A 27,337-nucleotide genomic window follows, 5' to 3' on the forward strand; every position below is an offset into this window, starting at 1 on the left:
GCTTTTGTATAATGTTATTATTATTAGCAGTATTATTTATTATATCCATATTTATATTTGTTTTATTAAAAACAAGCTTAGATTTGCCCACCTGTCAGGTTTTAGACCATATGGGGCACAGCATGTGTTTTAGGATATAACTCAGGTTTTTGAGCACACTTTGTTATTATTGTTCATTTATTCGTTTGCTGGAAATTAGAACTGAATTTAGAAATAGTTTTGAAACGAATATTTGCGCTTAACAAACTAAATTAATTATTTATAGACTAATTGATGTCTGTGTAAAGGTTTCCCTATCCAAGAGCGAAAGTGAAAGTAGATCCATCATCTCTCATTCTCACGCAGTAGATGCTCTGTTTAACACTTTTCTGTTTTTTTTTTGAAAAAGGTGAGGCAGTGGCGCAGTACGTAGTGCTGTCGCCTCACAGCAAGAAGGTTGCTAGGTCGCTGGTTCGAACCTCGGCTCAGTTGGCGTTTCTGTGTGGAGTTTGCATGTTCTCCTTGCCTTCGTGTGGGTTTCCCCCACAGTCCAAAGACATGCTGCAGGTGAATTGGGTAGGCTAAATTGTCCGTAGTGTATGAGTGTGTGTGTGGATGTTTCCCAGAGATGGGTTGCGGCTGGAAGGGCATCCGCTGCGTAAAAACTAGCTGGATAAGTTGGCGGTTCATTCCACTGTTGTGACCCCGGATTAATAAAGGGACTAAGCCGACAAGAAGAAAGAAATAGGTCTGAAAAATATCTCATAGTCTTTTGTTTTAATATCATTCAATAAATAAATTGTTTAAAAACATAGCTAATAAAAATAGCATTTATATCGTAAGAGATACTGTTATAGCAGTACTCACCAACAATATCCAATATCCAAACATTTTCCAGTGTCGTGCAGCCCTGACACAAATGCATTGTCTTCGATCTGCTTCAGAACTCAGATTTTTACATTGGAAATCAACAAGCGGTGATCAACACAATGCAAAATCTGATTATAAAGCAGAAATGTCTGTTAAAAGATATTGCATGCGAAATTAATCGTCATTATTTACTCGCTCTGTTTAAGGTTTTTGTTAAACCCATTTGTCTACTGTTCAAATTGACTACCCTTTATTAAGTTGGCAGTTTTTGCCCCTTTGACCTCTGCTTCAAGCACATTTTTTGATCGCAAAGCCATGATACCAAACAGTCATGCATTCAAACAATCTGCCAATGGGGTAAGCAAAATTATCTTATTTCAAAGCAAAATATTGCACTTATTTGTGTGTTCAATAAAATAACATTATTAAGTAGAGTTCAATAAAGTCATTTATTGGCCTGCTCTGCATAGAAAACTGGTCATCCAATGTAATGCACAAGTTAGTTTTTACTCTGCACTATGTCTTTTTCAGTGACTTGACAATTTATGTCCTCAAAGCAATGGAAGGTACTTTCTGCAACAAGTTTCCATGTTCTCTTTAATGGTCCCTGTAGAACAAACTCAGACCAAACATCTGCTTCCGCTTATCGTGGAAAATGCACCATGGCTTTGTTGGATATGCTAAAATTGTAAAACATTGTTTGTTTTGCTGTTCATTCATAAACCACAGGACCAGCTATTTTCATATTCAACCTCTCGAGAGACCATTTAAAGTATTACTAACACTAGTCTGTGAAGAGTAAATCAATATAGTGAAGTGTCCACAAAAAGTATATCAGCTCGCTAATTACACTGCAAAAAAAAAAAAAAACGCTTGTCTTGCTTCTAGTCTAAATATCTACCAATGCTGAAACTAAGAATAATTTTATAGACGTGCAAAATATCTTGTCTTGTTTTAGAAAATAATAAGTCAAAACAAAGCGAGTTTTTCACTTAAAAAAGCAAAATAATCATGTTTTTCCTTTTGACATAATATAATTTTTCTTACCCCATTTTGAAATTTAGAAAATGTACTCACTATTTATTCATGCTCATGTGGTTTCAAACCTTTCCAAATTAAAAGAAGATATTCTGAAAAAGACGAAAACAGATAACCCTTGACTACCATAGTAGGAGAAACAGATAGTGGGCTCTATTTTATCGATCACAAAAGCATTAGGAGCATGTCCGAATCCACTTTTGCTATTTTAAGGATGGAAAAATACGCTATGTGCCCTGGCACGTGGTCTAACAGGGCTGTGCTTTTTCTCCTAATGAGTTCTGGTTGTGTTTTGAGCATAACCTGCATTAAACCAATCAGAGTCTCGTCTCTTATTCCCTTTAAGAGTCAGTTGCGTCACTCCATGGTGCATTTGCTATTTACATGGCGGACTTTGTAAGAGTAAAAACTGAACGCTTTACTGGTGAGAAAACAGTAAAACAGAGCATCTGCAGTGCGAGAATAAAGAACGAGCCTCCTCCATTCAGCCTCTTTACTTTCTCTTTACTTTAGTTTTACTCTTTACTCCTTTACTTTGGTGGAGAGAGGACCACTATGTCACGTTTACCAGCAATTGTACGTCATAGATCGCTAGATCTCACACACAACCACTAATGGACTACAAATCCGCCATCGTTGGACTCCATTTTCATACATGCACTTCGCTCACACACTAACACACGCACTCACACGCTTCCTCATTCTGACTGATTACACTCGCACCACCTGAGGATTGTCAAAGACTAATTACACACTATTTAAGCAGCACACACACTCACTTCCATGGCCGAGTCTTGTTTAGTGTTAGTGATAATTCAACATGGCTTCTTAGTCTTGTTCTTCCGTGTGTTTACCTTAGCCTTGTTCCTAGTTATCCCTGTCTGTTGCCTGCCTTCCGACCTCTCGCCTGTTACAGTGACTACTGGATTCGCCTTTATACATGGGTGATGGGATGGGTTGCACCTGGAAGGGCATCCGCTGCGTAAAACATATGCTGGATAATTTGGCGGTTCATTCCGCTGTGGCAACCCCAGATTAATAAAGGGACTAGGCTGAAAAGAAAATGAATGAATGAATGAATGTAAGCCACTTAACTGTAGCGTGTGTTATATTTTCCCCTGTGTTCAGGTCCTGTTCAAAAAACGCCTGCCAATAACATTTCACAGCATCAACATTTGCACATTCAAACATTATACTTGGCAAAAGTTGCTTAAAACATTTTATACATTGACTTTTCTTTCACTTCAGTAAGACGATGTTCAGACCGTTGAAGTCCAGACAGCTGTTTCTCAGGTTAGACCTACAGCGCTGATATACGAGATGCACATAATCACAACAGTGCAACTTTTAAAAGGGTTGAGGGGAAAAGTCATGCACACACACACACACACACACACACACACACATGAATCATGGAAACAGTTCCTCTGTGTCGGCAGAAGAGTCTGATGCCCGGCCCTGTACTTGTAATAGCATGGCCTTTTGCTTAGCTCCTGTATTTGGATTGGTGTTTGATATTCGTGTTCCCCTGCACGATAACACCATATGTGTTTTATATAGTACTATTACACGCTGTCTGGAATACTTGACTCTGATTGGTTTCATTGCGGCATTCCAAGGTAGGGCGAAGCAGTGGCGCAGTAGGTAGTGCTGTCGCCTCACAGCAAGAAGGTCGCTGGTTCGAGCCTCGGCTCAGTTGGCGTTTCTGTGTGGAGTTTGCATGTTCTCCCTGCATTCGCGTGGGTTTCCTCCGGGTGCTCCGGTTTCCCCCACAGTCCAAAGACATGCGGTACAGGTGAATTGGGTAGGCTAAATTTTCCGTAGTGTGTGTGTGTGTGTGAATGTGTGTGTGGATGTTTCCCAGAGATGGGTTGCGGCTGGCATCCACTGCGTAAAAACTTGCTGGATAAGCTGGCGGTTCATTCCGCTGTGGCAACCCCGGATTAATAAAGGGCCTAAACCGACAAGAAAATGAATGAATGAATTCCAAGGTATGTTATTCCCAGATAACAACCGCTGAAATGATAGCACAGGCTCATCTGGGTACATTTGCTCATAACTTCATTTAATATGTTTGAAACACATCCTTTCGTGAGTTGATTCAGTAGTCATGTAATTTATGAGTCATGTTAAATGAAGTTTTGTAGATATGGCATTGATTTGAAGAATTTATTGACTGCTGACAAATATATCTTTGCTTGCACTGCCCTGAGCATTTTTAAAGACATTTTGATGATTGCAGTGTTTTACAAAAATAGAGCTGCTGGAAAACGTTGAAGCGAGGAAATGTTTTCTGCAGATTGGCGCACATACATCATAAAAAGGAAGCATTCAGAGAGGAAATGCACAACCACAGAGATGCTTTAAAATGAAAAAAATGACAAATCTTGGCACGTCTTGGCATGTTCTGCTGTTAATCTTAACTTTCCAAAGAGCTAAAATGCTACGCTTTCTAAAAGCAGCAAACAGAGGCATCAATCTTTCCATGTATTGTTCCGCATGTTTGAATGCAGTTTGATATACTGTTTTTACTGTTTCATAATCATTGAGACTTGGCGGATTAAATGTAAAACAAGCCAATCAGGGTGTGTCTCTGTAATATAAAATAGTTTTTTGCGTGTTGGAAAATGATGTGGGAGTTAATGATGTGCCTGACGGTGCATGCTTGCTTGTGAAGTTCCCTTACCTGTGTAAAAAGTGGGGGCTCGTCCGGGATAGCATTTATTTTTTTATTGCAACTACTTTTTCTTTCTGATAGAGTAACTGATCTGATAGATCGCTTGCACTTTAGCATGGCATTTAAAGCATACCGTTATTGCATGAGTCTGTGGGATACAAATTATGTGATATTTGATTGCTAGAGTATCTTAAAGCAGAAGAGGGTTTGCAGGACAATGAAGGAGGGGAGGGGGGGTCGCCTTGTGATTTCCAAAAATGTATTAATTTTTTTAAACCATAAAAATGAACATATTTTATCCATAACCTACTCAAGAGAACAAAGAGTCGTTTATAGTTACTATATACTTTATACTGTAGTTACTAGTTCTGTTGGATTGTGACCCCTGGGGTAATTACATTTTATTAAAGACAGCAATAGTGTCAGATGCAGCAGATTGATTTTTATAACACCAGGTTCAACTTACTGGCAAATTTACAGCACTCACATACATATTCGAGGAATAGACTTGGGTCTATTGGTGTGTGCCATTGCATGCTGTCACGACTGGGTATCACAAAACCAAGGGAAACATCCAAGTGCAGCAAAACACATTTATTGCCAAACAACAAAGATCCAAAAAAAATTGACAAAGGGACAGGCAAGGTACCAAAATCGACGAAAACATGAAGTGCAAAAATGAAGCACAAAAGTGAATCAAACACAAACTAAACAGGTATCCAAAAACATAGTAATGATACTAAACAAAGTAAACAAACAAACAAACCAAACCAAACACGATATCAACCAGATCACGAATAAAGCACGACAGACCTAAACAGAACATTGAAAATATGAAGGCAAACTAAACACAACATAACAGGGCTTATAAAGACAGAACTAATTAGACAATGAGGGACAGCTGGAAACAAGGAGTGATCACATGACTAGGATACAAAACACAAAAACCAAAACAAAAACTGGTGCCCTTGAAAACCAGCAGAGGGCACTGCAGCAGGTGTGACACATGCAAGGTTTTTGTATTTATAACCACCTCCAGGCACGTGCACACATAGGGCTCAACCTGTGCAGTGCACATGCCCTTTTTAGTCTTGGATAGAAAGTGCCCTTACAAAATGATCAAAAGTGCCCCCGCGACGCAACACACCCTCGGTCCTGCCTTTCAGTAGGCGCGCAACAACACCGCCCTTGAGTACACGCGCGACAACACAGCTGATCAGAACGCGCGCGACAACTCCATCCCACCCCCCCACCTCCCCCTGCACATGCCCTTTGGACGGTCTCTGCACGGGCCTGACCACCTCAGAGGATATTGGGGATGACAAGTCACTGGCATTATCATTTTGGGGGTCGCATGCAAAAAAGGTTAGGAACCACTGTCTTAGAGTGCATGATTGTCACTCAACTGTGTAAAAAAACGGGGGCTCGTCCGGGATGGCATTGTAAACATTTTTTTCTGATAGTCACTTGTACTTTAGGACATGCATACGAGCTAATCGGACAAACCGGTTGTGGCAGGAAAGCCCTCCACACCGAGGTAAGCGGTCAGCTGGTTAGCGCGAAAGGAAACGCCGTCATACCGCCCCGTAGTGTTCGCTTTAAAAAATTAAATGCAGCCATATGTACCTCCGGCTACACAATTCACGGTCTCCAGAAACGTCCGTGGAACTACGTTTTCAAAATGAGCCTGGGTTTTAAAATGTAAGTCATTTGTGGATAAGTGCTTACTGGGGACGTGAATCATTTTAAAAAAATTCTGTTTGATTTGGTGGACTGGTTCAATCAGTACACTTAGAAGATCCAGTTAAAAAGAACCTTTTGTTCGCAAATCAGTCTTCGCTAGCCTAGTAGGAAAAACAAATTGATTGATATTAAAAGTTGCCATTCATTCATTCATACATGTTCTTGTCAACTTAGTCCCTTTATTATTCCGGGGTCGCCACAGTGGAATGAACCGCCAACTTATCCAGCACGTTTTTACGCAGCGGATATAGTTGGCGGTTCATTCCACTGTGGCGACCCCGGATTAATAAAGGGACTAAGCCGACAAGAAAATGAATGGATAACATCAACCCCAACCCTAAACCCAAACGTCACACTTATGTAAAAACAGATCTGGAGTCTCCTCTATTAGTATAGCTGATTACCCATGTGGATGGATAATAACAGCCTTCTTTGCCTACCAGTAGGTGCAGAAGGCTCCTACTGGCCTATGTCTATCAGCTGATAACCACTCAAACCGGCCATTCAATCGAGTGATAACGAAGCAGGTGGTAGCATTAAAATAGAATCTTAGTTTACGTCACAAATACTTCAATCTTACTACTACCTTACTAACTATTAATAAGCAGCTAATTAGCAGTTTATTAAACTAATAGTCTTAGTTAAAGGTTTGTTTTCATGTGGCTTAAAATACAGTGTTATCAAAACAATCTCCTATCACTTTAATTATCATCACAGGAAAGCTAGCCTGAGATTTAACTGTCCTCCTCCAGATTGTGTAGGTTTGCTGATCATGTCCGGTGGAGCTGCTCCTTATATTACAGTAGTATCCGAATTTAACAGCATCCTGTAAAAGCGATTACTCTCTCTGGCTGACGAAGCTTCTACCTGCCAGGAGGGATGCATTTCATGTGTGATTAATCCAGACATCCCGTGCATGTTAGCTTCATCAGAGGCCAAGAAAACCCACCAGTGTCCTTACAAAGCCCTCAGATGCTCACTGCAGTACACCCACTAGCAGGGTTTGCACATTTGTGTAAGGACTCAAGCTATCAATGAATGCTGTACATCTCATTTCTGATTGATCTAATGTGCTCATTCATTTATTTTTATTCGGCTTAGTGTCTTATTTATCAGGGGTCGCCACAGCGGAATGAACCACCAACTATTCCAGCATATGTTTTACACAGCACTGGGAAACACACATACACACTCATTAACACACACACTCATACACTACGGCCAATTCAGTTCATCAATTCCCCTACAGCGCATGTGTTTGGACCAAAACCGGAGCACCCGGTGGAAACCCACACCAACACGGGGAGAACATGCAAACTCCACACAGAAATGCCAACTTGACCAGCTGGGACTCGAACCAGCAAACTTCTTGCTGTGAGGCAACAGTGCTAACCACTGAACCACCGTGCCACCTTAATAATGTGCTCATTTACTGTAAAAAAGACCTTTTGTTCCCTGTAATTATTTATGCATGTGTTTATTTATTTCCAGGCCAGGCTGTTTGACCTCTGGGAAAGGTTTGGGAATAGGGATTTGTTCATTTTTGTATTATTTCTGCTGTGCATGCACTCAGTTGGAGCAAAACATGGACATTTAATATTATCTTTTAGCTCAAGCTGTGCCAAAATAATCAGATACATGCACAAAAGTTTCTGCCTTAAACTGTTCAATTAAATCAAATGAAAATTTGTAGTCTAAATATTTTAAGTTAAACCTTGTATAACTATAGAAATGATTAGCTAAAACCTGATTAACCAACACAATCTCACAGCAATTCTTAACTTTTTGATTTAGTAATTCGTATGAATTCGTACAATCTAATTTGTATAATTTAGTACGATTTGCTCATCACCCAATGACGGTTTGGGTTAGGGGTGGGGTTACGTGCCACGCCTCCTTTTTAAAATTGTACATTTTCGTACAAAATTAGCCACTAAACCAAAATGTAAAACACTTGCGTGTCCTCGTGAGATCAGGCTGGAATAACGTATTTAAGCAATATTAACTGCTTAACTTATTTTGTTCATTGAGAATTGGGAACATTTGTTTGCTCACTCTTTCCTTTATTTTAGGGCATGCCTGGTATACCTGGAAATGATGGTCAGAGGGGAATTAAGGTGATGCTTTTGCTTCTTTCTCAGTTTATTTGGAGTTTGTTATTGGTGAGTTTATGCCTCGGGATTTCTTGGGAAACTTGAGTGTGCCAGCAACATTTCAAGGCATCGTTAGCACATGTCCAACACAATATCCAGGTCAATTCAAGTGTATTCATGCACTTTTCACAGTAATTATTGCTATTTAAAGCAGCTTTGCAAAACATATGCATTAATATTTTACAATCTAAATCAGAAAACCAATTAAGGTGAGAGTAGGGCGGACAGTAATGCTGTCAAACATTTAATCTGCACTTATACAGCATCCTGTGTTTTTTTTTTTTCTTTAAAAAAGGTGTTATCTATATTTAGTGTTTAGGAATTTATTTATATTTTTGATATATTATTGTTTAACAGTCTTACATTGCGTTTAGTCTGTTCAGAAAGCAACGTGCCTGAAGATACTTTTTACATATAAGTATAAACATACTTATAAAGTGAATTAGTTAATTTAGCTGTAAACTAATAACTTTAGCAATTTGTAAATGCACAAATATTTTTAGTGAGGTAGCACTTTTAGACCACACACATGAATGCGAATCTCCTGTTGCACCACATCCCAAAGGTGCTCTATTGGATTGAGATCCGGTAACTGTGGAGGCCATTTGAGTACAGTGAACTCATTGTCATGTTTAAGAAACCAGTCTGAGATGATTGAGCTTTATGACATGGTGCGTTATCCTGCTGGAAGTAGCCATCAGAAGATGGAGACACTGTGCTCATAAAGGGATGGACATGGTCAGCAACAATACTCAGGTAGGCTGTGGTGTTGACACCATGCTCAATTGGTACTAATGGACTCAAACTGTGCCAAGACAATATCCCCACACCATTACACCACCACCACCAACCTAAACCGCTGATACAAGGCAGGATGGATCCATGCTTTCATGTTGTTGAGGCCAGATTGTGAGCCGAGCGTCCGAATGTGTCAGCAGAAATGGAGACTCATCAGAGCAGCAACGTTTCTCCAATCTTCTATTGTCCAGTTTTGGTGAGTCTGTGTGAATTATAGCCTCAGTTTCCTGTTCTTAGCTGACAGGAGCGGCACCCGGTGTGGTCTTCTGCTGCTGTAGCCCATCCGCCTCAAGGTTGGATGTGTTGTGTGTTCAGAGATGCTCTTCTGCAGAGCTCGGTTGTAACGAGTGCTTTTTTGAGTTACTGTTGCCTTTCTATCATCTGGAACCAGTCTGGCCATTCTCCTCTGACTTCTAGCATCAACAAGGCATTTGCGCCCACAGAACTGCCGCTCACTGTATATTTCCTCTGTTTCAGACCATTCTCTGTAATCCTAGAGATGGTTGTGTGTGAAAATCCCAGTAGATCAGCAGTTTCTGAAATACTCAGAGCAGCCCGTCTGGCAGCAACAATCATGCCACGTTCAAAGTCACTTAAATCCCCTTTCTTCCCCATTCAGATGCTCAGTGTGTACTGCAGCAGATCGTCTTGCCCATGTCTACATGCCTAAGTTCATGGAGTCGCTGCCATGTGATTGGCTATTTTATTGCTACTTTACTATAAGAAATTTTGCATTTAATAAGTTATTGGTTTACAAGTGATAAGAAGCTGTAAAAGAAGATTTAATGAATATCCAGATGGAGTCCACATTAGACAAATATGTGCAGCACTCCTTTCTCTAAATAATAAAATGAAAACATGATTGAGTTCAAGCTGATTCTTGTTTTTTTTTTTTGTGTGTGTGTTTGAATACCTGCCAACATTTGTCCCTGGGAGGGGGGTTATGTTCAGGGGTGAGATGTCTGAATAACACTGTTAAGAACCGGGGACTGTGTACTGTGGTGTTAGTATCTACTATGAAGTGTGTTTTGGGGGGGGGGGGGGTTTGTTGGGGGTGGTTGAAATTACAGGAGAAATAACAAAACGGGAGGGTGGCGGGAAATGTGTCTGATATACGGGAGACTCCCAGGAAAAACTGGAGTGTTGGCAGGTATGTTGTGAATTGTTTGTGTAATTTACTATCAATTTCTAAATGAAACCGCAAACATATTTAAAATGTGTTTTTGGTGGTTCCTTTGAAGGGTGAAGCGGGCTTGTCGGGACCAAAAGGAGCCAAAGGTATATCTGGAGACGCTGTAAGTAAATCTAAAAGAATAGTAAGCACTTGAAAAATCACAGTACTACAGCGAATGTCATTTTTTTGTGATGCTTTAATGTATTTGGTGCCATCTTGAGTCTGAATAATCCGCAGGTTAGTGTATACTCCATCAGCTGTTTTAGTGTCTGTCAGCTTTGTGTTTTTACTGTTCGGTGCCATCTAGTGTCTGAATAATGCGCAGGTTAGTGTATACTCCATCAGCTGTTTTTGACTGTTTGGCGCCATCTAGTGTCTGAATAATGCGCAGGTTAGTGTATACTCCATCAGCTGTTTTTGACTGTTTGGCGCCATCTTGTGTCTGAATAATGCGGTGGTTAGTGTATACTCCATCAGCTGTTTTAGTGTCTGTCAGCTTTGTGTTTTTACTGTTCGGTGCCATCTTGTGTCTGATTAATGCGTAGGTTAGTGTACACTCCATCAGCTGTTTTTGACTGTTTGGCGCCATCTTGTGTCTGAATAATCCGCAGGTTATTGTATACTCCATCAGCTGTTTTAGTGTCTGTCAGTTTTGTTTTATTAAAACATTAATATACCATTCAGTCTTATAACATTAAACAAATGTACCATTATTTAAAAGGTGTTACCATTTTTAATTTACATAGAATTGATTGAATCATGAAAGTAGTAGCCTACATGAACATAAGCAGGTAGTTGTGGCTTTGTGAGAAGAGAACAAGCTCCTCAGTTTAAATAAAACTACAGTGAGTTTTTTTAGAGAGTGTGTTTGTGTTTCTGCAGGGTGAAATGGGATTGCCTGGAATGACTGGCTCAAGTGGACAACCTGGCCCGAAGGTCTCAATGCATGTTTTTGCTTTCTAAATCCAAAATATTCAGAATTCATATGGAAAGCATTACTGCTATTGATTGCGGAGCTGGAGTCTCTGCTGCATTATTATAGTGATTTTAAAGCCATTGCATGACAGATGGCCAAATGCCTTTGTTCTGTCTGCACCATTTTTCTCAATCGCCTTTCGTCATCTGTATAGACATGCATGTGGATTGCTACATGCGATGTGAAATTGTGCAGAACAAAAGCTATAGTTTATAAATGGTTATGATCCGTCAAACTGCATCAAATCATGCCTTTTTTAGGCAGTGTTCGAGGAAACAGACAGCAAAGTGTGTCCAGATTTCAAGGTCTCTATGCTTTTAAGTCTGAATGTTAGCCAGAAACACTACTTTTTATGAATCATTGACCACTCTATGAGATAAAATGTACATAAAAAATGACAGCAGAAGATATAAATATGTGCATTGTTGAGTTGCGTAACATAGATTCTGAAAGTTCATGTTCTGGTTGACTTTCAAAGAAATATTTGCAACACTGGACAGTTCTGAAAATGCAGCCCTTTATAGACCATTTCAATGTGGTCATGTCATTGGCCCATGAACATTTCCTGCTTTTTATCAAACTACTTCATAACTGTAACAATTACTGTAACAATTCAATCATAACTTGATGCTATAAACAGCTGTCGTAACATTATTTAACAATATGTGGCTGTTTTTGGACTCTCGGCAGCTATAGAAATTAACTATGTAAAATAGGAATTAGGTTGGGACCACTGTTTTTGTTTACATCCCTCAAAATGGTCTATGCATTTCTATTATCGTGAATTATGTAGCCAGAGGTATGTATTGCTGCATTTCGTCTTTAAAATGAATGCTATGGGGTGGTATAATGCCATTCCGTTTAGGACTTACCAGCTAACTGCTAACCTCCCTGTGGACGGCTTTTCTGCTGTTACCAGTTTGTCCAGCAACTCGTCATGTACGTCAGCGAACTTGAGACACAGAGAGGAGTTGACCATGATGACAGGCTGCTGAAAAAAGATTCCAGAAAACGAGTTAGACAAAAACAAAACCCAAAAAATAAAAGTAAATAACAGGGTGAAGTTGGTAAAATCTGAAAACATGGTAAAAATAAGGTGAGAGCTTTTTTTTTGCTGTATTGCTTTAATTTGTCGGTTGGATTTAGAAAAGTGGGTGACGCACTTTTGAAAAACACCAATGGTTGGGTTTAGGGAAGGAGGAGGGCGAGTCGGTCAGTCAGTCAGTCGACAGCAGCCTCTGGTGGATTTACGTGAGAACAGCAGGCACAATTGGCACTCGTGGGGGAAATTTGAGATATGAGAAAGCGTACACAGCGGCCTCTGGTGGATTCCCAGAAAAAAAAAACAGCATAAAAATTTACCAACTGGGATGTGTTTGGTGCTCTCTAGAAATGTATATAAGGGTACATTTTCAGAATGAGCCTGGGTTGGAGATTTGTCGGTAAATGCTTTTTTTCCCAGCTTCCTAAATTTTTTTTTCGTTAAATGAAACAATAATTACTAATAGTTAATAGTACACAACAACAAACAATAGTTACTAATTAAAACAATAATTATTAGTAACAGAATCAAATGTTCCCCATCACATTTAAGCAGTAATTTACATTAACATGGTTAATGGGTAGATGGGATGTGGGATGGAATGTAGCAGACAAAATTGAAGACGGGGGAGGGTGCTAATTGCAGCCCCTAATAGTATCTTTGGGGGCCCCAAAATGGCATGGGCCCTTAGAATCGTCCTAACTTTTCCCCCCTAGCGGCGTTCCTGCCAGGAGCCATGTATTTTTGCAGTTTTTGTCTTCATGGATCCCCCAGAGGCCGCTGTGTATGCTTTTTGAGATCTCAAATTTTCCTCGCGAGTGCCATTCATGCCTGCTGTTCTCATGTACAGCCACCAGAGGCCGCTGTTGACACACTGACTGACTGACCGACTGATCCCCCCTACTCACCGACTAAACCCAGGGGTGACCAAACTCGATCCTAGAGGGCCGGTGTCTTGCAGATTTTAGCTCCAACTTGCCTCAACAAACCTGCAAGGATGTTTTGAGAAAGCCTAGTAAGAGCTTGATTAGCTAGCCCAGGTGTGTCTGATTGGAGTTGGAACTTAAGGCCTGTGCACACCGAGACGTTTTTTGTTTGCGTTTTCTGTCGACGTTTAACGCCTCGTAACTAAATAAAGGGCGTCAATGTGATCGTGCACACCAACGAGCAAAACGGCAGGCGCAAAAGCGTCATTTAAAAAAAAACGCCTCATACTCGTTTTTTTGTTTTGACGTGGCGCGTCAAAACCTTCTCCACCAATCAGATCGGCACTTTTGTTCATGTGCACGGAGCTGCTGAAGTTACAGTAAGCAGCACTTGGAGGCGCTCAAGCGCAAAACCGTCAATTGCTCTGTGAACACTAATCATTTCTTTATCGCTAGAGCTGGAGCTGCTGCTTGAACCATCCATGCTTGTTCGAGTCACCAGTAACTTTATAAACAAACGTGTGAACTTCCTCTCCTCCTCTTCTTCTGTGTTATAAGCGGATGTCAGAAGCTTATAGTTGTGCAGCGCCATCTAATGTCAAAAGAGTGATTTAGCATACTCTTCAGCTTGACGCCAGTGAAAAGCGCTTGGGTTTGAACACTGAAAAACGTCTCGTAAAACGCTGACGATAAACGCAAACTAAAAACGTCCCGGTGTGTAGGAGGTGTGTAGGACACCGGCTGTCCAGGATCGAGCTTGGACATGCCTAAACCCAACCAGTAGTGCTTTCAAAAGAAATCCAGTAAAAGAAAAGCCCTTGCAGCCGCCTGATTTTTACCACATTTTCAGATCTTGTGACATTTATTTATTTGTTTAATTTATTTTTGGCTTGTGTTTTTGTCTCATCCGCCATTCTTCTCCGGACTCGAACCTCTTAGTTGTGGTCAACTCCTCTCTGCATCTCAAGTCCGCTGATGTAAGTGGCAAGCCACTGGGCAAACTGGTAACACAGCTTGTATCGTCCACACGGAGGTAATCGGTCAGCTGTTAACACTAACAGGAGCAGAAGCCGTATGCGGTGTCATACCACCCCGTAGTGTTCGTTGTAAAGACTAAATGCAGCCATATACATTCCTCTGGCTACCTAGTTCGCACTCTTCAGAAATGCATACGGGGGTACGTATTTACAGTGATCCTGTGTTGACACTCTCGAACACTCATCTTGATTTTGTCTAGTTAATTCTCGTCAGCATGACATAACAAATCCATGACTGCCATTGTGAACGAAAGGCTGCGTTCAGAATAAATGTTTACCTCCTCGAGGCTTTTAATGAGATCTTAAAACAAGTTTCTACTCACTAACTTGGACACAAACTCAACTTTCCGTTATTAGGGCAATAAAGGGGAAAGTGGAGAGTCTGGTCAAGCAGGACCACCAGGACCAGAGGTAAAACAATCATTATACGCTTGAAGGTAAAGACAAGATGTTGTGCTGGAGTTGATTTCTCCTCCTTATTTATTATGTTTATTTTTTAATGAAGGGTAAGCCTGGAGCAGACGGGCCCTCCGGTCAGCCTGGACATCCAGGAATGCCAGGATCACTAGGAATGAAGGTGAATAATATATATTTTTTTAATGATAATATCATACAGTAAAAGCATAGGCGGAGCATGTGTAAGGCAGGGGAAGGCTAAGCCTCCCCCTGGCTTGAGACCACGGAGATGGCAGCAAGGAAAAAACTGCATTGAAAACATGTAACTGGTCTAAGGCAGAACATGAACGTAATTTAATGTTAATAATTATTGGAAAACTTTAGTTTATTGTAAGTTTGTCGATCAAATTCAAAGTCCAAAGTCCAAAAATGGAACTGTCCAACTCCGCACTTAGCACTGATGAGCGCTGCTTTTGACCAGAGTTGGCAGCAGCTCTGAAAACGAAACAGTAAGGGCTGGCCAGTGGAGTTTTCTGATTTGCTGGTCAAGGACGTAATAAATAAAATGACAAATGAGTATTACGAGAGAGGTATAATAATATATTATTCTGGTTTAATTAGATTTCAGAATTAAATGAAATGCTGTGGGCGAAGCAGTGGCGCAGTAGGTAGTGCGGTCGCCTCACAGCAAGAAGGTTGCTAAGTCGCTGGTTCGATCCTCGGCTCAGTTTCCGTTTCTGTGTGGAGTTTGCATGTTCTCCCTGCGTTCGCGTGGGTTTCCTCCGGGTGCTCCGGTTTCCCTTAATAACAAAAAAAACTGCTTTTCTTCTAGCCAAAGTGAAACAAATAAGACTTTCTCCAGAAGAACAAATATTATGGGAAATACTATGAAAAACTCCTGAATCTGTTCAACACCATTTGGGAAATATCTGAAAATATTAAGAATAATTTTGACTTCAGCTGTATATCTGGGGTTTGGATGTGACATGCACTTTGTGGAACTGATTTCGCTCCAGTGTCCAAATTACATTTGCATCTTCTGACTTTGATGAGAAAGAAACTCTGACGTTGCGTTTTTGGTCAGTGTTGGAGGCAAAAGCTCAGTTTATGGCGAGCTGATTTTCCAAGTGCAGCTCTATTAACTCCAGCAAGGTAATGATCATTTCTGTCACGCCAAACAAGAAAAGCATTCATGAAAATCTTGCTTGCGGTTTACAAGCGTTGGCCTCTTTGGGTAAAAACGGCATGAATTATTGACAGCTGTTTTTAAATTTAGAGCTAAATCTTAATTACTGCTGCTCAGAAGTGGCGATATAGTTATGAATCCATCACCCTGAGTTTTTGCATACACTTTTGAACATAATCTCCAACACTGTAAATTATGAGCAGGGTCTGCCCAACATGTGGTGTTTCAGATGTTATAGACTTCAAAGAAACTCGTTTTAACTTTCGAAGTACACAAATCATAAGTATACAGTGGTTAAAAGGTTGAAACCGCAAATGGAAATGCAACGCAGTGTTTTTTAATCCAAATGATCGGAGTAAACTCAGAACGATGTTGCTCCTTCAGTTAAAGTTCACCCAAAAAACTTTACTTACTATTTACTCCCTCAAACCTTTATTCTATTGAACACAAAATAAGATTCGAAACAGCTGAAAACCTGTAACTATTGACTTCTATTAGGAAAAACAGATACAATGGAAGTCAATGGTTACAGGTTTTCAGCATTCTTCGAAATATCTTCTTTTGTGTTTAGTATGAAAAAGAAACTATTAAATGTTTGAAACCAGTAAAGGGAAAATAAAATAATAAAATAAATAATGACGATTTTGGTGAACTATGCTTTTAATGCATTAAATGCCATTAGAGATGCATTTAAAATCCTGTGAAATAAAAAATTGATTTGTATGCCAATACACATTTTATGAACATATTTTGGTGACTTGCTTTTAAGATTGGCTGATTTTTCAGACCTTATGCTCATTGTATTTTATCCAGTAAATAACAGATAGTTAATCCACAGCTAGTATTTTGCCTGGTATTTTGGAAATGTTATTTATTTACTGTTTTTTTTATTTTTATTTTCATTTATTTACTCATTTATTTATTAATTTACCTATTAATTAATTTATTTATTTGTTTATTTATTAGCTTATTTATTAATTTACTTATCTATTTACTCATTTGTTTATTTATTTATGTATTTATTTATTTACTTATTTACTTGTTTAATTACTTATTTGTTTATTTATTTACTTATTTATTAATTTACTTTTTTATTTATTTACTTAGTTTATTTATTTACGTATTTATTTACTTATTTATGTATTTACTTATTTATTTATCTTTTTATTTACTTATTTATTTACTTATTTATGTATTTACTTATTTATTTATCTTTTTATTTATTTATTTATTTATTTATTTATTTATTTACTTATTTACTTATTTATGTATTTACTTATTGATTTATCTTTTATTTACTTATTTATATATTTACTTATTTATTTATTTACTTAGTTATTCACTTATTTATTCATTTATTTATCTTTTATTTACTTATTTATTTATTTACTTATTTATTTATTTACTTATTTATTTACTTATGTATTTACTTATTTATTTATCTTTTATTTACTTATTTATTTATTTACTTCTTTATTTATTTACTTATTTATTTACCTATTTATTCATTTATTTACTTATGTATTTACTTATTTATTAATTTTCTTATTTACTTATGTATTTATTTATTTGATTTTAAAAGAAAGATTTTCTGTGGTCTTAGTATGCTCACAATGTTCTCTCTGTTTCTTCTCGGTGACATAAGTAGAGTAGAGTTTGAGTGTCTTAAAGGGGTAGTTCACCCAAAAATGAAAATTGCTTCATCATTTTTTCATCCATATTTGGTAGGTATGGCTATCTATGTTTCTTTGGGTTTATTTCTGTTGAACTCAAAAGAAGATATTATGAAGAATGTTGGAAACTAGTAAAATCTCACAAACTAATTGAAATCTTTGAAACAAGTAAAGGGTGTAATACATGTATTGTAAATTGTTTGTTCATATGATTGTCTAACATTAACTAATAACCTTATAGTAAAGTGTTATCATTTTGATGATTAAAAAAGGAAAGAGTAAAAAGATTTGTTTATTTAGATTCTTTTTATCTAGTTTAAGAATTAAATTACAGTTTAATCACAAAGTACAGTAGGTCACTTTTTTTGCTTAAAGGTTTCACTAAATTTAAAGTTAAAATATGAGCAGTAACTTTTTCTTCCTCAGTTTTCAGCATTTCTCCTGTCAAATGTGTTTACAGGGTCAAAGAGGAGACACTGGTGAAAGAGGAGCAGATGTAAGTTCATCATATTCAGTTGTGATTTATTGGAAGAAAAATGTTTTGATGGAGTTAAGGATGAGGATTTTGGTGAAATCATGTAGATTTTATTTCTGATCTCATGGTTTTTAGACTGAAAGAGAAGCTTCAACTTCAACTCTCTCTCTTCTTGAAAGTTTTGGCTATAAAAATAAACCTGAAAACCACATTGCATTGTGTCACATGATCACTGGTGGATGTTGGCAAATGTCTTTAGGCTTGTATCACCAAAGAAAATGTTGTAATTTCATGAGTTATACATTAGTTATATGATAAAATGCAGCTGATATGCATAAATGCAAACTTTTGTCAGTTTAATTATGCTGTAAAAATTACTGTAAAATGTACAATAACTTACTAACAAATTTAGTTGCCAGTACGACTGTGAATTTACAAGCACACTGTAAACTTATAATTACAATTTACAGTAAATAACTGACAATTTTGGCTGCCAGTGCGACTCTAAATTTACAAGTACATTGTAAACTAATAATTACAATTTACAGTAAAATTTACAGTAAACTGCTGACAATTGTGGTTGCCTGTAAGATTGTTAAATTGAAAGTGCACTGTGAATGAATTAATAATTACAATTGACTCCAAAACTTACAGTAACTTACAGTCAAATTTAATTGCCAGTCAGAATGTAATTTTACAAGTGCAAAATTGTAATGTAAAAGATACAGCACAATCGTAATTTTTACAGTCTGCTTGTAAATTTTACATTCTTACTGCTAACTAAAGTTACTGTAAATTTTAGATTAAACTCTTTACAGTTTACAGTATATTTATAATGACAAGACGCTTTTAGGAATCGTTCCCTCATGTCACTGATTTCTGCAATGTAGAAAATACAAACAGAATCGCTGAATTCGAGGGTAAAAATGGCTGTTTACAGTATTATGAAGAATGTCTCAGTGACATTTGGATTAATTAACCAAAAGCAAGGCTGTGCAATTATTCAAAACTCAAAAATAAAGTAAAGCTGCAAAAAATGTTGGTGCTTTTCATACATGCACTGTACGCATATGAAATCATCGTTATTAATCATAATACGTCATTATTGGAGTTATAAAATTTACAATACACACAAAAATAAAAACAACGTATAAGTTCAACACAAACTGTAATTCAAACACACTTATTATAATTCTATTATTATTTTATTTTAATAAATTAACAAATGGCTACATGTTCTTTTTGGTTCAATTAAATTTAAAAGAGGGCCTACTATAGCTTAAAAATATTATTCAACCATAAAAATAATCTCATGATTGTGACCAACTAAGATTAGCATTAACTTATTTACTTGTGTATTTTCTTACACATTCACTTATTTTATTACATATTTATCAACGTATTTGTTTGTTTACTTGTGTGTTTACTTACGCATTTACTTATTTATTTTAGGACTATGTATTATAAATTTATAATACATTAACAGATTACTGGCCACTTGAAATCTTTATAGCATGACACGTGTTATGATATTTATTATAGTTTTGAACATAGATTTCAGATACTCAAGTTACTAACCCAGGCTCATTCTGGAAACGTAGCCCTGCGGACGTTTTTGGAGACTGCGAAATACGTTCCGGGAGGTATGTATTTGTGCCATTTTGTTTTTGCGAATCCACTAGAGGCCGCTGTGCGCGCTTTTTCGCATCTCAAATGCTTTTTGTGGGCGGCATTCGTGCCCGCGCTGTTCTCGGGTTAAGCCGCCGAAGACCACTGTCGAGCAACCGTCTGTCCAACTGACTGAATGATTGATTGGGCGGCCGGCCAATCAGCTGACCCACCCTCCTCCTCCTCCTTCGCTAAACCCAACCAGTTTTATCGATTGTCCCTCCGGCCCATCCGCTCGCTTTCCCTAAACCCAAGCAACAGTTAACAAAAGCCATCCAGAAAAAGAAAAGCACTTGTCTGATTTTGACCGTTGTGGCGAGGGGGCGTGGCCGAGAGCCGTGGGAACGGAGTGAGGCCACCGCGTAAGTGGATACACCTGCGGTGCGCACCTGCCTCGGATCTCACGGAAGGAGCTCTGGACAATTAAAGGACGAACGATGGCAGAGGAAGCCAAGAGAGGACCGGGCCCGGACATATTTTACTTTTGCTTTCAGTTTGACGGCAGTCTCCGTGAGGAGCTGCCCTCCGTTTGTTTTGTTATTATTAAATATTTTAAAACTACGTCGGTTCTCTGCCTCCTTCTTCCCGGCGGCCAAAGGGCCGTGAATTTTATTACAACCGTGTTTTCAGATTTCACAGCAGCCATACGTACCTCCGGCCACGTAAATCGCAGCCTCCAGAAATGCCCGCGGGACTTCGTTTCCAGAATGAGCCTGGGTTGCAAGTTACTGTATACTCAAGAGTGTACCGCGGTGTATACGGTATTAGTGATTGCACTGAACATGCTTTAGATAAACCATTACATATTCATCTGATTATATGACTAAAATATTTGTTTGTATATTTGCTTTTGAACAGGGAATGAAAGGTGAAAGAGGAGACTCGGGGAGACCTGGTGGTCATGTAAGTTTCTGTGTGTGGTGTATAATCAAATCCTTTGATGTGACTATTGCAGATGGACACATTGGGCCCTATCATACACCCGGCGCAGTGGGGCCCAAGGCGTGGCGCAGTAGTCTTTTGGTAGTTTCAGCTTGGCGCAAGTCGTTTTGAGGCGTTGCGCTAGGCTGTTTAAATAGCAAATGCATTAGCGCTCATATGTGCGCCCATAGGCGTTCTGCTCTAAAAAGGAAGGCGTTCTGAGGCGGACCGCTGGCGCGTTGCTATTTTGAGAATCTCTAATAGATTTTTCATTAGACCAAAACAAATCCGGTCTAAACTCCAGCGCAGAGTTGCGCCTCACTTACACACTGCTTAATACACACAAGAGAGCAATAGGCAAATATCTTTACATATGAAAACATTAAATATTAAGGATATATATAGGATCCAATAAGAATAGATATAGAATATAAATATAAAGGATTAAAATATTACAAAACATATTATTTTCTAGCCCACATAAATATGAAAAATCACTGCTTTTATGTCTTCTTCATCTCGGGAGGCTTTTTCAGTTCATTCATAACAATGTGCTTTTGTATAATGTTATTATTATTAGCAGTATTATTTATTATATCCATATTTATATTTGTTTTATTAAAAACAAGCTTAGATTTGACCACCTGTCAGGTTTTAGACCATATGGGGCTCAGCATGTGTTTTAGGATATAACTCAGGTTTTTGAGCACATTTCATTATTATTGTTCATTTATTCATTTGCTGGAGATTAGAACTGAATTAAGAAATAGTTTTGAAACAAATATTTGCACTTAACAAACTAAATTAATTATTTATAGACTAATTGATGTCTGTGTGTAAAGGTTTCCCTATCCAAGAGCGAAAGTGAAAGTAGATCCATTATCTCTCATTCTCACGCAGTAGATGCTCTGTTTAACAGTTTTCTGTTAACTGTTTGCTTGTGAAATGCTCATTTTTTCCACTTAGACTTACTTTGCGTCCTGTAAATAGCGAATGCGCTCTTGGCGTGACGCAGCTGGCTCTTAAAGGGAATGGGAGACTCTAATTGGTTTATTCTCAAAACACACCTATAACTCATTAAGAAAATTAACTCAACCCTTTTAGACCATGCGCCGAAGCGCAAAGCAGATTTCCCGTCCTTAAATTAGCAAAAACGCGTCCTGACACGCCCTGAAAGCGTTTGCACCCTGTGTTTTGCGCTTTACGCATGGACCCTCAAAATAGAGCCCATTGTCATTGATGCTTTAACAATATATTGTTCAGCTCTATGGTCTACCACACTTATTACATGTGTTTTCTCTGTTCATAATCAGGGTTTACCAGGAGCTGCTGGGAAAAAAGGAGAGGTGAGCAAAAACCAGCACATCCCAACGCTCATTATTATCATTATTAGCCCCTTTCAAACATACAGACTTTCCCCGAAAATTACCTGCAATTTTCCGGAAAGGGATCATGTGTGAACGGGCCCTTTTTAAAAATACCAGTAAATTTGTTACAGCAATTTACCGGAAAGAGACGTTGTAATATTACCGGTAATTTCCCGGAATGCTGCTCTATGAGAATGCAGAAGGAAAATTGCCAGAAAGAGCGCGTTCACATTGTGCTGACGTCTACTCCGACCACTCCGTCGCATTAAAATCTGCACAGTTTATAAAAATAAACACCTTGAATCCTTTTCCAGACACATTTAGCTGATTGTTAGTCGTTTCCTTCCTTCTTAGTATGAACTGTGGAAAAAAAAGCATGCTCATGATAAACCAGAGATCGAGAATTATGTAGCCAGAGGTGTGATGGTGCATTTCGTCTTAATAACAAACGCTACGGGGCGGTATGACGCCATTCCTTTTTGGGCTTACCAGCTGACCGATTACCTCCGTATGGACGGCTTTTCCACAGTTACCAGTTTGTCCAGTAGTTCGCCACGTACGTCAGTGGACTTGGGACGCAGAGAGGAGTTGATCACAAGGAGTTGGGTTTAGGGATTTGGATGTTCTGGTCAATCTGTGCTTTCGAAAACACTATCGGTTGGGTTTAGGGAAGGAGGAGGATCAGTCAGTAAATCAGTCAGTGGACAGCGGCCTCTGGTGGATTTACATGAGAAGAGCAGGTGAGAAATTGAATATCTGATAAAGCATACACAGCGGCCTCTGGTGGATTCGCAAAAACTGCAAAAAACATACCTCTTGGGATGTATTTGGCGCTCTCCAGAAATGTGTATAGCGGTACATTTTCAGAATGAGCCTGGGTTGGATAAACTGTTGCCTTTGGATGGTAGCGGATTTTTTTTCCCTATAATTATTTGGTCAGACTCTGGGACAAAAGCGGCTACATGAGTGCTACGTTAATGCTAAAACTAAAACCATCAACAAAAAGACTGACCCCCTTCATGTTTACAAATACCATTTAGAGCTCATTTTTGGTTAATGATGTCAGAATTTATTTCCATCAGTTTATTTTGAAATGGATGTGTGATTGGTCCTTTCTGGGAAAATTCCAGAATGTCCTCATCTGTGTGAGCAGCACATATTTAAATGTACCGCCCGGTAAAGTTATTTCAAATATTTACCGGTATCACTGTGTGAAAGGGGCTAGTGTGTGTGTGTGTGTTAAACTGTGTTTGTGTGATTGTCAGAAAGGGACGGCAGGAGAGCCTGGTCAGAGCGGCCTAAACGGACACCAAGGGCTCCCAGGACAGCGTGGACAGACGGGACCCTCAGGACCCAGAGGACAGAGCGGAGAAATCGGCCACCCGGGGCCACCAGGACCTGAGGGACGACCGGTGTGTGTTTTCACGTGACTATACTGTTAAACAAAACGTTGCACTATTTGATGGCAGTTCTGATAATTCAAATACAATCCAACTCCCTGAGAGCTTCATTCACCTTCAGGACACAAAATGAACCGGGACTCATTATAACGTTTTGTATATAGATCTCTGATGTCCCTAGAATGTGTGTGGTGAAGTTTCAGCTCAAAATGCCACACAAATAATGTTTAATACTTCTGAAACTGCCCCTTATAGGCTTTGATGTGGCATTTTGGTGACTGTCACTTTAAATTAAAATGAGATTGTGCTATTTTCAAAAGAGGGCGGAGCTACAAATGCATGTGTGTCAGCACAGTGCCAGATTCAAAACTTCTCACTCAGGGCTGTTTCTGTTAATGGGGGAGAGATGGTAACTAGTGGGCGGGGCTTTCACCCTCTGATGACACGTACAAAGCGTGAATGTCAATCAAAGTGTTCTACAGATTGTTTCTGTCAAGTGTGATTATAAGAAATAAAATTCAGCAATTTTTACCATTTGAAGCTGGTTATATCTACAGACTGATGGTCCACAATACTGTTTAAACCTCTTTTAAAAGTGGTATTTCCATAATAGGTCCCCTTTAGGATATTTTGGATTAAATCTGAGACCTCTCTCATCCTCCATGGACAGCAACGGTGCCATGAGGCTCAAAGTCCAGAAAGGGGAAAAAAAAAAAACATTATTAAGCCATTCAAACGGTTGACTTTAATGGTTTAACTGTAATCATGCGAAGCTCCAAGAACAGTTTTGTGCACCAAATAAACTGTAAAAACTACTTTGTTTGTCTATATCTTTTCTCTCATGTCAGGTCATGGTGTGTGTTTAATATGGATAATACAGCTTATAACCATTAGAGTCAGCAGTCAAACACACAAGCAAAATGCCTGCAGTAAACACACAACCTGACCGGACACAGAAGAATCGGCAGCTTTTTTGGTGCATGAAACTGTTCTTAGGGCTTTGTGGGATTACAGTTGAACCGCAGAAGTAACATGGACTGTTCGGACAAAGTTCTTTTAACATTTTGGGACCCTTGCTGTCTATGGAGGATGAGTATGGAGCTAATAATATGCCAAAACAATCTGAATTGGAATTGTATTCATTTGAATAATTGACAGTTGTAATTGAATAAATCTGAATGTTTATATGCCGAAAAAAAATTGAATTTGAATTTCTTGAATTTTAATTTCATTACTTGAATATTGAGCATGTGAAATATAATATACTTTAGGCTGAATCTGAATTTCACCATCTAAATTTCTGGTTTTGAATTTTAAAATATTGAATTTGATGTTCTGAATTACCTCATCTTGAAAATTTGGAACTGTATTTTAATAAACCCAATATCTACAGTTTACGAATTCAGAACTCAAAAAATCTGAAGTTTTAAAATATGTCCATAAAAAATCAGCCCTGAAAAATTCAGTTGTCTAAAATTTCAGTTGTTCAATGTTTGTGTTATGAAATTCGAATTCAAATTAAGAAATTCAAATCCAAAACATTTGTAACGGCATATAACATTTCAGATTTATTCAATTACAATCGTCAACAATTCAAATGAACACAATTCTAATTCAGATTGTTTTGGCATTATATTAGTTCCATAATTTAAGGGAGCTCTCAGATTTCATCAAAAATATCTTCATGTGTGTTCAGATATTGAATCAAGTTCTCAGGGGGTTGAAACGACATGAAGGTGAGTAATTATTGATATAATTTCTGGGTGAGCTAATGCTTTAATGATATTTAAATGAACAGCATCTAAAACAAATGCTGTTCAATGTCCTCCGCCATTTTAGCTGAATTGGTTTCATGACTAAAAATGTGTCCTGGTTTTTGAAACACTCCATTTCCACTCCATTATAAAACTAAAACTGGCAATCTATTGTGATGATGGTCTGTATTTTATGTGGCCTAGTGTGAAATATGTACGTTAGGAAAATATTTCTTGTGAGGTTTTTGTATTTAGCCCGCTACTGTTGACTTGTGGATTATAATTGATTAAACATTTTGTTTTCAACATTGTAGGCTATTTGCCATCCCTTCCTTTTTGCCCTTGGCTAATCACATGCCTAGTAATGTATTTATAACCTATGGAAATGTTAGAAAAGCATGCTATTGTCAGCTGGACACTTGGACAGAAAGACCTGTTGTAGTGACTGTGTGTTTTTCAGGGCAGAGAAATGTCTGAGCAGCACATCCAGCAGATCTGCAGAGACATCCTCCGATGTGAGTACACATAAGTATCTCCAATATTTTTCATTATCATAATTTTTTTGTTCTGTATTTTTTTTTTCTGTTTTGAACTTGCCTCTGCACAGCACCCTCTAGTGGACTCATCATATGAAACGCACAAAACCATTTCCTGAGTAATGGATTTCCAAGAATGCAGACAGCGCCCTCTAGTGGATTAGCCATCTGAAACGTACAACAAAATGTACCGCAATTAATATATTTAAGATTCACAAAAAAATGTAGACAGTAGATTTACGAAATTCTCACATTATGTCTCTCTGAGGTGTTAAGCGTGGCTAACTTACTTAACCACGCCCCTCCAGTTTTGACATCACAACAGAAATGGTGAGGAGGAGGAGTCAGCTGGGCTATAATAATCGTCCCCAAACCCCTTTCCCTATCTTCCTGAATAAAATGCCTACTTTACTACATCCAATCATCTCGCAGTGGAAAAAAACAAGCCACGCCCACTGTTTTGTTATTTAATATTCCATTTTTCTAGGACAGGGATCACCAAACTTGTTCCTGGAGGGCCGGTGTCCTGCAGATTTTAGCTCCAACCCTAATCAAACACACCTGAAATAATAAGAGCTAATCAAGATCTTAACAGGTATACTTGAAACATCCAGGCAGGTGTGTTGAGGCAAGTTGGAGCTAAACCCTGCAGGGACACCGGCAGTCCAGGACCAGGATTGGTGACCCCTGTTCTAGGAACTGGGTCACAGTTCGAAAACAAAAAATGGTCGCAGCTTTCAGTTCATGCGGACTTCAGTTTTCAAACCTGTATATTGATGAGAAATCTGATGGTGTTTTCCAGCGGAGATCCCAGCTCTTCTCTTGAGCTCTCAGCACAGTCAGCACCGGAGCTGTGAGCACTGCTACACGCGTGTGGGACCCCCGGGGCCTGTGGGGACACCTGGCCCGCATGGCCCCCGAGGATTCCCTGGACTTTCTGGATCCAACGGGCTGCAGGGTCAACGGGGTTTACCGGGACGGCCTGGGGTTCCTGGCATGAAAGGTACAGACATAATACACACAACACTGCAGTCAAAATGATTCGCTCTCCTGAGATTTTTCAAATATTTCCCAAACAACAATGAACAGATTCAGGAATTTTTCACAGTATTTCCTATAACATTTTTTCTACTGGAGAAAATATTATTTGTTTTATTTCAGCTAGAAGAAAAGCAGTTTTATTTTATTTAATCACCCATTTTAAGCTCAATGTTATTCGCCGCCTTAAGCATTATTAGTTTTGGATTGTCTCCAGAACAAACCACTGTTATACAATGACTTGCCTAATTACCCTAACTTTACTCTAATTACCCTAGTGAAGCCTTTACATGTCACTTTAAACTGAACACTAGTGTCTTGAAGAATATCTGTTATGATCACCAGTGATCAAGTGGCTGCAGATCGCTAAATGACTACAAATCCGCCATTTACAGACTACAATATCCAGTCATGCACCACACACACACACACACACAAACGGTTCCTAATCCTGAATGATTACACTCTCACAGCCGGAGGATCATTACGAACTGATTACGTGGACTTTAA

At 38.7% G+C, this 27,337-nt stretch overlaps 2 protein-coding genes across 4 annotated transcripts in view; one reads left to right on the forward strand and one right to left on the reverse strand.

Moving 5' to 3' along the window:
- lrrc1 (leucine rich repeat containing 1) overlaps nt 1–27,337 on the reverse strand; it is a 593,918-nt gene that overhangs the window by 117,648 nt on the left and 448,933 nt on the right. The gene's annotated exons all lie outside the window — the stretch shown is intronic.
- Nucleotides 1–27,337, forward strand: part of col21a1 (collagen, type XXI, alpha 1) — a 73,374-nt gene that overhangs the window by 38,605 nt on the left and 7,432 nt on the right. For 2 of the 3 annotated variants that reach the window (XM_087278835.1, XM_087278837.1), the window contains exons 17-27: nt 8,380–8,424; nt 10,500–10,553; nt 11,315–11,368; nt 14,771–14,824; nt 14,919–14,990; nt 18,129–18,164; nt 20,670–20,714; nt 22,046–22,078; nt 23,365–23,511; nt 25,714–25,768; nt 26,592–26,792. In XM_087278835.1, the coding sequence (XP_087134961.1) occupies nt 8,380–8,424; nt 10,500–10,553; nt 11,315–11,368; nt 14,771–14,824; nt 14,919–14,990; nt 18,129–18,164; nt 20,670–20,714; nt 22,046–22,078; nt 23,365–23,511; nt 25,714–25,768; nt 26,592–26,792 (796 nt within the window). Of the gene's footprint in view, nt 1–8,379; nt 8,425–10,499; nt 10,554–11,314; nt 11,369–14,770; nt 14,825–14,918; nt 14,991–18,128; nt 18,165–20,669; nt 20,715–22,045; nt 22,079–23,364; nt 23,512–25,713; nt 25,769–26,591; nt 26,793–27,337 lie in introns of those variants that run through there. The other variant, XM_087278836.1, reaches the window with a different exon arrangement.

Source organism: Danio rerio, chromosome 13, assembly GCF_052040795.2.
Source record: "Danio rerio strain M-AB ecotype USA chromosome 13, GRCz13ab, whole genome shotgun sequence".
In the NCBI taxonomy this organism is placed as follows: domain Eukaryota; kingdom Metazoa; phylum Chordata; class Actinopteri; order Cypriniformes; family Danionidae; genus Danio; species Danio rerio.